Below are 10,517 nucleotides of genomic sequence, written 5' to 3'. Positions count from 1 at the left end.
TGCTCGAGGACGGCCGTTTGAATATTGTCTAGTGTGGGCCATTTACCCCATGGGCAGGAGGAAGGTAGGAGGGACCTCAGAGGAGACTTCAAGGGCCCTTCACTGCCCTTCTAACCTTGGGGATTCCCCTCTCGGGCCTGTTTCTTCTCTCAGCCGGGGATGCCAGGCCGAGGCCGTAGGTTCGAGAATCACGTAGGTAATAGCTTAGTAAAGGACCTGGCACATAGTAGGCTCTCAAAAAAAGGTCAGAGCCTCTTGAGGTGTCTGCCTGTGATGGATGCGGAGCCCAAACCCAGCGCAGTGCGGCGATTTGCCCAAGGTCACACAGCCGCCCCCCCCGCCCCCCGATTCGGACCCCGGGCAGCCTGTCTCCGGGGGCCGGGGTTTGTCGGGAGCCAGCGTGGGGTGAGCAGTGTTTGGAGGAGCGGCTGCGGCCGTGGGTAGGAAGGGGCTTCTATTTTGGAGCGGGTGAGAGGAGCGGGACACGCGGAGGGGTAAGGAACGGGTGGACCCTCTCCGGGATCTCTGTCCCCCAGTCACCTTCTTGGTAGGGGCGTCCCGGGCGGTGGGGGAAGGTGGGAGGGGCGGGCGGTTACCTCATCGCCGCCTCCGGAGGCCCCGTTCGCTCGCGCCGCCGGCTGGGGCGGCGGCTCCGGGCGCGGAAGCGACAGAAGGACAGAGACACAGAGGCTCCGGGAGGCAGCGCTGCACCCCGCGCCCCGCACCGCTGCAGGACCTGCGCCGCGAGCGAGGCGGACCTCGGGGCCCGCGCGGCCGCCGGCGCCTGGGTTGGCGCTGCGGGGCGGAGGCGGTGTCTGAGCGCCGCGCGGGGTCTGCTCTCTCCCGAGCTTCGGCACCCGCCGGAGCAGCTCGCGCGCCCGCCACCTGTCTGCCCACTCCGCTGTCTGTCCGCCCTCCCTCCGCCAGCCCCGGCCTCGGGCCTGCCCACTCCGGTCTCGGTGCTCCGCGGGGCGACGAGAAGCGCGGCGGGGCCAGGGCGCACTGGGCAGGGCGCGCGGGGCGCACGGCCGGGGGGCACTCGGCGCAGCGCCGGCCCATGAAGCTTTCCGGCGCAGGGAGCGGCAGCGCCGGCCGGCCATGGGGGGCAGCCTGCGGGTGGCGGTTCTAGGTGCCCCGGGCGTGGGCAAGACGGCCATCATCCGCCAGTTCCTGTTCGGTGACTATCCCGAGCGCCACCGGCCCACGGACGGGCCGCGCCTCTACCGACCCGCGGTGCTGCTCGACGGCGCCGTCTACGACTTGAGCATCCGCGACGGCGATGTCGCTGACCCCGGCTCGAGCCCCGGGGGTTCGGAGGTAGCGGCTCGAGGAGCGGGCAAGGGTGTGTGACAGTGTGAGGGGTGTGCGTGCTCGGTGCACACGTGCGTGTCCGCGTGGAGGCCTCGGGCGCCTGGCCGTGGTCCGGGATGAAGGGATGCGTGTGCGTCCTGGGATACTTGCGTTTTAGCCCTTCCCACCGACCTGGAGACGCCCAAGCCCAGGCTGGAGGCCGGGCGATTTTGCGCAGGGGCGTTCCCTTGCTCCTGTGAGCGCCTCCACCTTTGCCTGCCTCTTCTGGGGGTGTGGAGCAGCTCGTGGTGGTGCATGGCGGTGCCTCCCTGAGAGTGTGGTGTTTTGTGTCTGGGGCCTTGAGCAGAGCTACATACAGTTCGGGAGAGACGGGCCAGGAGCAGGGGTGTTTCTACGAGGGCTGGGGGGGGTCATTCTCTGCCCCCTCATTCCTGTGCCCTGGAGGGAAGACTCGTTTAGTAATTTGTGCATGGTCGGGGACAGACCTCCGACCCCAGAGAGGCGAAGAGGAAAGAGCAGGCAGGATTAAGCGAGGCTTCCTGGAGGGCGTGGCATTTGAGCTGAACCTGGAAGACCGAGTGAAGTTCTGAGAACAGGAAATGGCAAAAGCATTCCAGGTGGGAAGACCAGCAGGTGCTTCCGCCAGGGGCATAAGCGGTTACAGCTGACAGTCTGGGGGCGTGGTGGACCACGAGGCTCGGGCCGAGGGCTTTGGAATTAAGTCTTAGAGGCAGTGGCAAGCACTGAGAGCGTCTGGGGAGGATAGTGGTCTGAGCCGAGTTAGGGAAAGCTGAAAAGAGGAAGATTCGGGGTGAGCAGAGGGGACACCAAGGGTGAAAGAGGGTGGCTGACAGGCTCCAGGCACGATTTAGAAAATTTTATCCTGGTGGTCATGAGGAGACCGGGCCCGGGAAGCTTGGGGGAGGGGCACAGAGGTCTGGATGGGGGTGATGTTGGCCTGAGGATGAACTGTAGTTTTGGCGTCCAAGGCCCCTGCAGAGGATTCGAGAGCAGGAGGGTGAAAAGGAGGCTCCCGCAAACCCTGGCCTCCCGTCCCCAGGAGTGGCCAGACCCTAAGGACTGGAGCTTGCAGGACACGGACGCCTTCGTGCTCGTCTACGACATCTGCAGCCCGGACAGTTTCGACTACGTGAAGGCCCTGCGGCAGCGCATCGCGGAGACCAGGTGGGGCCGCGGCGGGGCTGGCGGTGGGGAGCTAGGGCAGGTCTAGCTGGGCCTTTGCCCGAAGGGAGTGTGTAGGGCCTCCCGACGTCGTGGGCCAGGTCTTAGGCCTTCGCCAGTGGAAAGGAGCTGTATGTGCTCTTTGGCCCACACGGGCTTGGCGTTCTTTGGGGGAGGTCTCTGGGCGTAGGAATGGAGTGCGCCTATGTGTGTATACCCACTGGGGGAATTCTTCGGCGGTGGGGTCTCTGGCACCGCGTCTCTCATCTCCATTCGGCCCTCAGGCCGGCGGGCGCTCCCGAAGCGCCCATCCTCGTGGTAGGCAACAAGCGGGACCGGCAGCGGCTGCGTTTCGGACCGCGGCGCGCGCTGGCCGCCCTGGTGCGCAGGGGCTGGCGCTGCGGCTACCTCGAGTGCTCGGCCAAGTACAACTGGCACGTGCTGCGTCTCTTCCGCGAGCTGCTGCGCTGCGCTCTGGTGCGCGCGCGCCCTGCACACCCGGCTCTGCGCCTGCAGGGGGCGCTGCATCCGGCACGCTGCAGCCTCATGTGACCTGATTGGACCATGCCATCCATGGGCCCCACCTTGTGACTGGGCACAATCAGGGAGCTGGATTGGACAGGATAGCCAACTTCACTCGGACAGGCAATCTCCGCCCTGATTGGATGAGGAAAGCTCCGATCCAGTCTCCTAAGCGACCGGCCCCTTTTTGAACCTCATTGGACCCAACCAGGTCCCAGGCTCCTTTGGAGATGATCAGTCCTTTCTGGGGTCACAATCCCATTAGATAGAAAGGACTTGGCTATGAATTTGACTGGAAACACGCAGCCTGCTCCTAGAGCTTCACTGGACGTATTATTTATGCCACACCTATGGTGGGATAATAAATGGGAAAATATTCGAGTGCACCTGGGATTTCTGGGCCGGGCGGGTAAAGCCTTAAGCACCGAGGTCAGAGCTGCCAGGCTTGGCCTCCAGGCAGTTAACTCCAGGGTCCTTAAAAGGGTCTGAATGGCCCCAAGGCGGCGTCCTCAAGAAGCAGACAGGTGGCTGGAGCAAAACTTTACTGTCAGAGGCTCTGCTGGGCCACAGGTCTTCAGGACACCGGGCTGGCCCGGCCTCCTCTAAGGCATTCAATAATATTAGTAATTAAATAGCAACGCTCATCCCCCAACCGGAATGTACAACAGAGGTCCCATTGTGCCATGTGGTCCCAAGGGGTCTGGTCCCATGAGGTCTGGTACTCGAGTGCCAGGGGCTCCCTGATGCAGAGGGGTTAAGGCCACAAAGGAAAAGAAGGGATGGGGTCTGGGGACAGCTGAACTGGTCCATCACATCCAGGAATCTGGCTCAGCCCCTGGGGTGACGGAGTGCAGGGCATGCCAGGTCCCAAGCTCCGCGGGTCCAGAGGGGCGGCGGGGGCCCCGAGGCGTGGGGATGCGTGAGGGTTTACGGTCTGGCTGTGTGTCCATCCGACCCCGTGCCCAGGTCCTCAAGGGCTCAGGGCCAGCCAGGGGGCTCCCAGGTGCATCTAGTGCCCCCCCCATGCCAGGGCAGGGGCTGCCTTCATCGGAGGAGCTGGAAAGGGCTTGGCTTCTGGGCCCGGGCAGCCCATTGGCCGTCCGGCCAGAGTCCCCAGGTTGGCCACATTTGCCACCCAGGACACTGAGGGATGAAGAGGAGGAGCTGGAGGAACAGTAGGCAGAGTCAGGAGCTGGAGGGTCGGGGGCCCGAGCTGGGTCAGGGGCTAGTCCAGTGGGGGTCACGCTAGCAACAGCCTCAAGGGCCCGGGCATTGGCCAGAAACTCCTCTTCCAGGCGCCGGAACAGCTGCTGCTCCTGCTGTGGGTCGAGCTGCAGGGGTGTGCGGAAGATGCTGGCCGGTGTGGTGCCCAACTCTGGACTGGGGCTTGAGACCCGGGAAAGCCGGGATGCTGCAGGGCTGCGAGCACGGGGAGTCTGGGGTGTGCTCCTGCCGGAGCCCCCACTGCCCTTGCCCCTTGGGACCCACGAGTGCTGCCCGTCTCGATCCCTGCGCACCAGCAGCACTGCCTGCTCCTCACGGCTCTGGCTCCGGGCCCGCCGGGCAGGGCTGGGGGCCAACAGTTGAGCTCCCCTGCCTCCTGGGGCCCCCCGGGGCCGACCCTGATCCAGCCGGTCTCGGGACTGGCTGCGCAGGGCAGGAGGCCTTCTCGGAGAGGCCGCGGTGCCTGTGGTCAGCCGCCGGCTGGGTCGCTCCCTCCGGGGGCCAGTGCCTGTGTCGTCACTGCGGGAACCAAGGGGACCGCTCTGGGCGGAGGAGGCTGAGGAGTCACTGTCCCCGGAGTAGCGGCGGGTGCGGGGATGGGGGGGCAGCTGATCCCGGGGCCTGGGGCAGGGGGACAAGAGAGAGAGATGGGGTACCACAGAAAGACTGGCATTCAGAATGGGCAGAGAGAGGAACAGCAGGGTATGTGGCAGGTGGACAGGGCTGTCAGGGGCATCAGTCTGTCCTGGGGACTTCCAGGGAGAAGTGAGCAGCTTCCTCCAGCCACCCAGGGCCCCAAAAGCCACGGAAGAAGAAGTTTCCTGGGCTCTAGACACCCCCCTTCCCAGGAGGGGCCAGAGGAAGCAGGGGTTGGACTGGCGGCCGCCCAGCCACAGGGCCCGCCCAGCTGTGTTGTTGGTTTGGTTGGGTTGCCATGGAGATGGGAAGCCAGGCCCGCCCCCACCCACGGGAACTTTTCCCAGGGTGTGAGTCACTCTGGCGCATAGGCAACCCTTCATGCAGACCCGGGCTGACGCCCTCCTACCCGTTGGACCCCTCACCCTTCGTCCTCCTGCATCTCACCTGGGCGGGGTCTCGGGCCCCTCCTTTGTGTTTCGTAAGCTAGTGGGAGTCATCTCAGGCCGGGAACCCCGGCGCTCACTTCCAGGGACGGGGCTAGCAGGGCGGGGACTGGGGGTGGGTGACACCCTCTGCGGAGAAAAGGTGCAGACCCTTGGCTGGGGTGGACGGTGAGCTGTAGGGACAAACGACAGGCAGCATGTGAGGGACAGACCCACAGAGGGAAGCCCCTGCCCGCCCACGCCCAGCCCTGCCCCAGCACTGACCAGTGGAGGAGCAGCGGCATGGGTCGTGCTTGTCCAGGTAATGCTCCAGTGTGTCCCAGCCGCCACCCACTCGAACCATCACGTGGCTCCTCAGCACCTGCAGGCATGGGCAGGTCATGGCTGTGTCCTGGGGGCCCAGCAGCCCACCCCCTTAGCTGCTGCCCGCTGGGGTGGCCACAGGCCCTTACCCGCACAAAGATGAGCAGGCTGGAGTCCCCCACGCGGTACTTCCCCTCCGAGACCTTGATCATGGGGAACTGGTCTGGGCAGGTGCAGCGGCCCAGAATCTCCCTCACCTGAGGCCAGAGAGAGAGGGTAGGGGTCAGAGGTCAAGTCCTCCTCCTGGGGCTTAATGTCAGACGTTCCAGGGTCAGGAGGAAGTCAGGCCTTCCGGGGAAGTGGGGATGGAGAATGTGTTGCCTCGGATGGGGGTACAGCTTCCACATGTGACCCGTTCCCCCTTCTTGGTTCTTTGGGCCCAGGGAGCTGCCCAGGATGAGATGAGGGAGCTATGGTCAGGCCAGGGTCTGAGACCTGGTGAGGAACATGCCACAGGCCTGGGGGAGCCCCAGAGCCTATCCTCACTTCCCTTCACCCACTTTCCAGACAAGAAGGCTGGGGCCCACAGGGAGGCCAGGCAGGCTACGGGACACAGATGCAGGGGGCCCCACTCCCCTGGGTGGGCACTGATGTGGAGGGGTACCACAGACACGTGGGACACACAGGCCACTGGCTGGGCAAGCACGCACCACACATGGTCCCCCCAGAGCCAGAGCTGCCAGGCTGGCTGTGTGGGCGCCCAGCCCGCCTCCCTGCCCGCCTCCCTGCCCACAGCAGCAGCAGCGCCCGCCGCCAGAGGAAATAAGCAGGTGGGGCCTTGAGTGACCCTGGCCCAGGACAGGGGGTGGGGCCCTAGGCTCTGCCCACGGCCATCCGCTTTCCATCTCCCAGGCAGGCACATCATAGTCCTGACTTTCTGATAAGAAGGAAACTCCTGGTCCAGCCCCGGGGGTGGCAGGGGCCGCCCAGATCCTGGGAGACGAGAGAGTTGGGGGCAGGGCCTGGCACCTTCTATGCTTAGAATGAATCCTGAAGCTCCCAACAGGACCCTCACTCCCAGCAACAGAAGCAACTCGGCTAGGCTTCCTAGGGGTGCCTGGGGAATGGGGAGACCTGCAGAGCCCCCAGGGGCACCTACTGTGTGCCAGGCACCTTGCCTAGGGCTTTCCGCACCTCATCTCAACTGAGCATCACAGTGCCCACTCAACCTCAAGCCTCTGTGAGGTTGTGGGCACATCTGCCTGAGTGCAGGGAGGGCACCAAGGAGGTGCCCCAATCATGCAGCCCCCCAGAAGGAACGCACGAGCTCAGTTGGGGTACAGCACACAAAGCGGGCGAAGATCGTGCTGGGAGCCCAGATCCTGTCCCAAGCTTGGCTGGGCTGCATGATCGCCCCAGCACCTCCCTCTGTGGGCTACCCGTTCATTTCCTTGGGGTCAGGTCTACGTTCCTTGGTTTGGTGCTCAACATGGGCACTCTTTGTGGGGCAGGCTGTTCTGGGTGGACCCTGGGAGGTTCAGGGACAGATCGCAGGCCCTGGAGGTGCTGTCAGGTCCCTGATACCTGGTGCTGGGGAACTCACCAGCTCATCGAGGTTGCGCAGGTCGCTGGGCGTCATTCGGGGGCCGCGGGCAGGAGTCCCGGGTGCAGGGGCGGTTTCAGTGGTGTCCTCCCCAGCAGCAGGGGCACTGGGGGCTGGGGGTGCAGCACGAAGCTCTCGCTCAATCTCCTGCTCAAACTGCACGAGGCGTGGGGCGAGCAGGCCCAGGCGGGCCCCACGTCGCGCCACCTCCAGCAGGCACAGCACCACGCTCTTTTCATTTTTGCGCAGCACCAGGTCCTCGGTCTCAAACATGAGCACCTCTGGCACTCCCAGCTCCGTGCGGCACCAGCCGATGAAGGTGGCCACATTGTCGCGGGCCATGAAGGAGCCGGGCACCACACTGTGCGCCTGGAAGGTCACACCTCGGGCCGGGCGCGTGGCTGCCAATGCGCGGGCAGCCTCGGTCACAGCGTTGGCATGTTGGCACAGGGTTGTGCCCGTGGCCAGCCCCATCAGGAAGCCATCGCCACCGCCCGGGAGACCCAGGCCGTACAAGGCATTGAGCCACTCGGCCAGGTCCTCCTTCATGGCCTCCACGTAGGCCTCACTGGAGCGGAATGGCCGCACGCTCTTGGCTGCCGAGCCCGCAATGCCCGCCACTGGGTCCGCCATGCCCGGACCGGCCAAGTCACTGTAGGCAGGAACACAAGTCAGGATCGCTGCGAGGACCCAGGAAGCACTCAGTATAAACTAAGCTGCTGGCCACCTGCACCAGTCTGTCACTTGGGCCAAATGCCTGGTTTCCATGTTGGCTCTGGGAAACATCAGTGCCTCAAGTTTCCTCATCTGCGAAATGGGTACAGTATCATTCCCTGCCTCATAGGACTCTATGGGATAATTTTTATAAACCTAGCAAACACTGTTCACAAGTGTTTGCTGTGTGGCTTTCTGGGATGGAAACTGGGGCTTGGCTGAGCCTCTCTCTCAGGCAGGGAGGTGCCCATTGTGAACAGCTGGGACCTAGAGAGGTGAAGACAAAGGCTAGGGCCCCCAGTGGACACAAAACGAACCCAGGTCCTGACCTCAGAGTGGGTTATCTGCATGGCTCAGGGCTGGTGCCCACCCCACACGCTACGGGAAGGTCCCCGCGCCTCCCTTGGCCCCCCTTCCCTAAGGGCTGTGCCATCATGAACAACGACATAGCAGCAGCAGATAGTGTCGGTAACAGCACGACCGCATTAAGGCTGAGCGCGCGGAGACATTATCTCCATTTTACAGATGAGGAAACTGAGGCGCAGAAGGGGTTGAGCTCGTGAGGGTCGCAGAGCCATGGGTGGAGGAGCCCAGGCGGTGCAGCGTGGCTGGTCTCGGCGACCCGGGGCAGGACCAGGCCCCGCGACCTCCAAGAAGCCTCCCCAGCTCCCCAGGCCGGAGCCTGCGGCATCAGGGCTCGGCGCGGCCTCCGCAGGCCCCGCCGATGCTCAGGCCCAGGCCCGGCCCAGAGAGGGCACGGGGCCGCCCAAGGTCACACAGCCCCGGGAAACAGAGGCCGCGGACGCCGCTGCCCGGCCCCGCTGTCCGTGCGCATCGGGCAGGGACCCCGCGCTCACCTGGCTCATCCCGCGGCCCGGGGGAGCATCGCCCCGGCGGGGGCCGGAGCTGGGCCGGGCCCGCCGCAGGGAGGCGCCGCCCGAGCCGCAGCTCGATCCGTCCCGCGCCGCGGCCTCCTCCTCGCCGCCGTCTCCGCCCCGCCTCCCTGGAATTCGGATCCGGCCCGGAGGGGGCGGGCGGGCGGGGCCGTGCGCTCTTAAAGGGGCCGCTTTTTCCCCGGGCTGGCGGGGCAGGCTGGGAAGGAGCTGGGGTCTCCCCGCGCGGTAGGGCTAGGAGCCCTGGGTCATCGAGCGCCCTCGGCGCAGAGGGTCCCAGGGCTCCCAGATGACTGTGACCGGCGCAGGCGCCCCACCCCCACCCAGCCTAGTCCCCACGGCCCCATCCACCTTCTTTGGTCTCCTGGGGAGGAGGTTGGGACATTTTAATCGCCCCCGTCCCTGGACGGTGGGATCCCCAGGCGGGCGCACAGCACGGCCTGTTCCCGAGATGAAGTCAGGAAGCGATAGCAGCCGGGGGCTGCAAAGTCACCTCCTCCCGGGTGGACCTCCCCAGGCCAGATAACTGGCACCGCCGCGGGGAGGGGGAGGATGGCCCGGGTGACTGACGCCCACTCGGCCAGGGCTGCGAGGGCTCCTTGTGCTCCCTGAATGCTCGTTTTTGACCTGAGGTTAGGGGAACCCATTTTACAGATGAGGATACTGGAACTCAGAGAAGCAGGCAGGTGGCCAAGGCCGGGGTTCCGCAAAGAACAAGGGACGGGGGCACCGGAGGCCTGCCGGACGTGGGAGGGTTAAGCCCCGCTGGGCGCTTTTTAAACTGCAGAGGACGGACGTGTAGATCAGCGGGAAATCCTGCCCCCTGCTGCTGTCGGCTGGGCTGGGTGGGACGCTGGGCGGGTCTGGGCGGCAGCCATGCTGCACCGGCGGGGCCGGCCTGCAGGGAAGCGCCGCCAACCACGGCCAGGCTCAGAGCTCTGGTAAGTCTCCTACTGTGTGCTGCCAGGCCTGCTCTGCGCCCTTGACCTGAACGGACTGGTGTGTCACCTCTGTGAGGGAACACTCATGCCCAACTGGGGTGCGCGGTCAGGAGAGCTGCTGGTGGAGCCGGGATTTGAACATGAGGATTATGGGGACGCCCTCGTCCAAGGATCAGCAGCATTTGTTGAGCACCTACTGTGAGCCAGGACTCTTGGTGCCAGACACCACTCACAGGCATCATCCCAGAGTCCTTATGACCTTTTCTTTCCTCTTTTTTTTTTTTTGAGACAGAGTCTCATTGTGTCACCAGGCTGGAGTCCAGTGGCTCAATCTCAGGTCACTGCAACTTCCGCCTCCTGGGTTCAAGCCATTCTCCTGCCTCAGCTTCCAGAGTAGCTGGGATTACAGGTGCCTGCCACCATGCCCAGCTAATTTGTGCATTTTTATTAGAGACAGGGTTTCACTATATTGGCCAGGCTACTCTCAAACTCCTGACCTCAGGTGATCCACCCACCTCCGCCTCCTGAAGTGCTGGGATTACAGGCATGAGCCACCGCACTCAGCCTCTTTCTTTTCTTTTTTTGTTTGTTTGAGACAGAGTCTTGCTCTGTCACCTAGGCCAGAGTGCAGTGGTGTGATCTCGGCTCACTGCAACCTCCACCTGCCGGGTTCAAACAATTCCCCTGCCTCACCCTCCTGAGTAGACGGGACTACAGGTATATGCCACCACGCCCCGGTAAT

At 64.4% G+C, this 10,517-nt stretch overlaps 2 protein-coding genes across 2 annotated transcripts; one reads left to right on the top strand and one right to left on the bottom strand.

The window, feature by feature from the left end:
• The first annotated feature begins 401 nt into the window (after window positions 1-401).
• RASL10A (RAS like family 10 member A) lies at window positions 402-3,396 on the top strand. The gene is made up of 3 exons (XM_032256787.1): window positions 402-1,317; window positions 2,372-2,496; window positions 2,778-3,396. The coding sequence occupies exons 1-3, from the start codon at window positions 1,099-1,101 to the stop codon at window positions 3,043-3,045; spliced, it is 612 nt and encodes a 203-aa protein (XP_032112678.1). The 5' UTR covers window positions 402-1,098; the 3' UTR covers window positions 3,046-3,396.
• A 146-nt stretch (window positions 3,397-3,542) lies between these two features.
• GAS2L1 (growth arrest specific 2 like 1) lies at window positions 3,543-9,344 on the bottom strand. Its single transcript, XM_032256786.1, has 6 exons — window positions 8,799-9,344; window positions 7,228-7,879; window positions 5,774-5,881; window positions 5,586-5,682; window positions 5,323-5,494; window positions 3,543-4,860 (listed from the first exon to the last, which is right to left on the bottom strand). The coding sequence occupies exons 2-6, from the start codon at window positions 7,858-7,860 to the stop codon at window positions 3,825-3,827; spliced, it is 2,046 nt and encodes a 681-aa protein (XP_032112677.1). The 5' UTR covers window positions 7,861-7,879; window positions 8,799-9,344; the 3' UTR covers window positions 3,543-3,824.
• Between the last annotated feature and the right edge of the window lie 1,173 nt (window positions 9,345-10,517).

Source organism: Sapajus apella, unplaced genomic scaffold (genome assembly GCF_009761245.1).
Source record: "Sapajus apella isolate SASKATOON/1434 unplaced genomic scaffold, GSC_monkey_1.0 scaffold95, whole genome shotgun sequence".
NCBI lineage: Eukaryota > Metazoa > Chordata > Mammalia > Primates > Cebidae > Sapajus > Sapajus apella.
Note: the sequence above shows the minus strand (reverse complement) of the source record. Positions and strands in the feature narration are given on the sequence as shown.

Coding starts and splice junctions, on each gene's coding strand:
- RASL10A (XM_032256787.1), top strand. CDS start 1,099: ATGGGGGGCAGCCTGCGGGTGGCGGTTCTAGGTGCCCCGGGCGTGGGC. Junction 1,318..2,371: donor CGAGCCCCGGGGGTTCGGAG/GTAGCGGCTCGA, acceptor TCCCGTCCCCAG/GAGTGGCCAGACCCTAAGGA. Junction 2,497..2,777: donor CAGCGCATCGCGGAGACCAG/GTGGGGCCGCGG, acceptor TTCGGCCCTCAG/GCCGGCGGGCGCTCCCGAAG.
- GAS2L1 (XM_032256786.1), bottom strand. CDS start 7,860: ATGGCGGACCCAGTGGCGGGCATTGCGGGCTCGGCAGCCAAGAGCGTG. Junction 5,882..7,227: donor TGCGCAACCTCGATGAGCTG/GTGAGTTCCCCA, acceptor CTCTGGCCTCAG/GTGAGGGAGATTCTGGGCCG. Junction 5,495..5,585: donor ATGCCGCTGCTCCTCCACTG/GTCAGTGCTGGG, acceptor TTGTCCCTACAG/CTCACCGTCCACCCCAGCCA.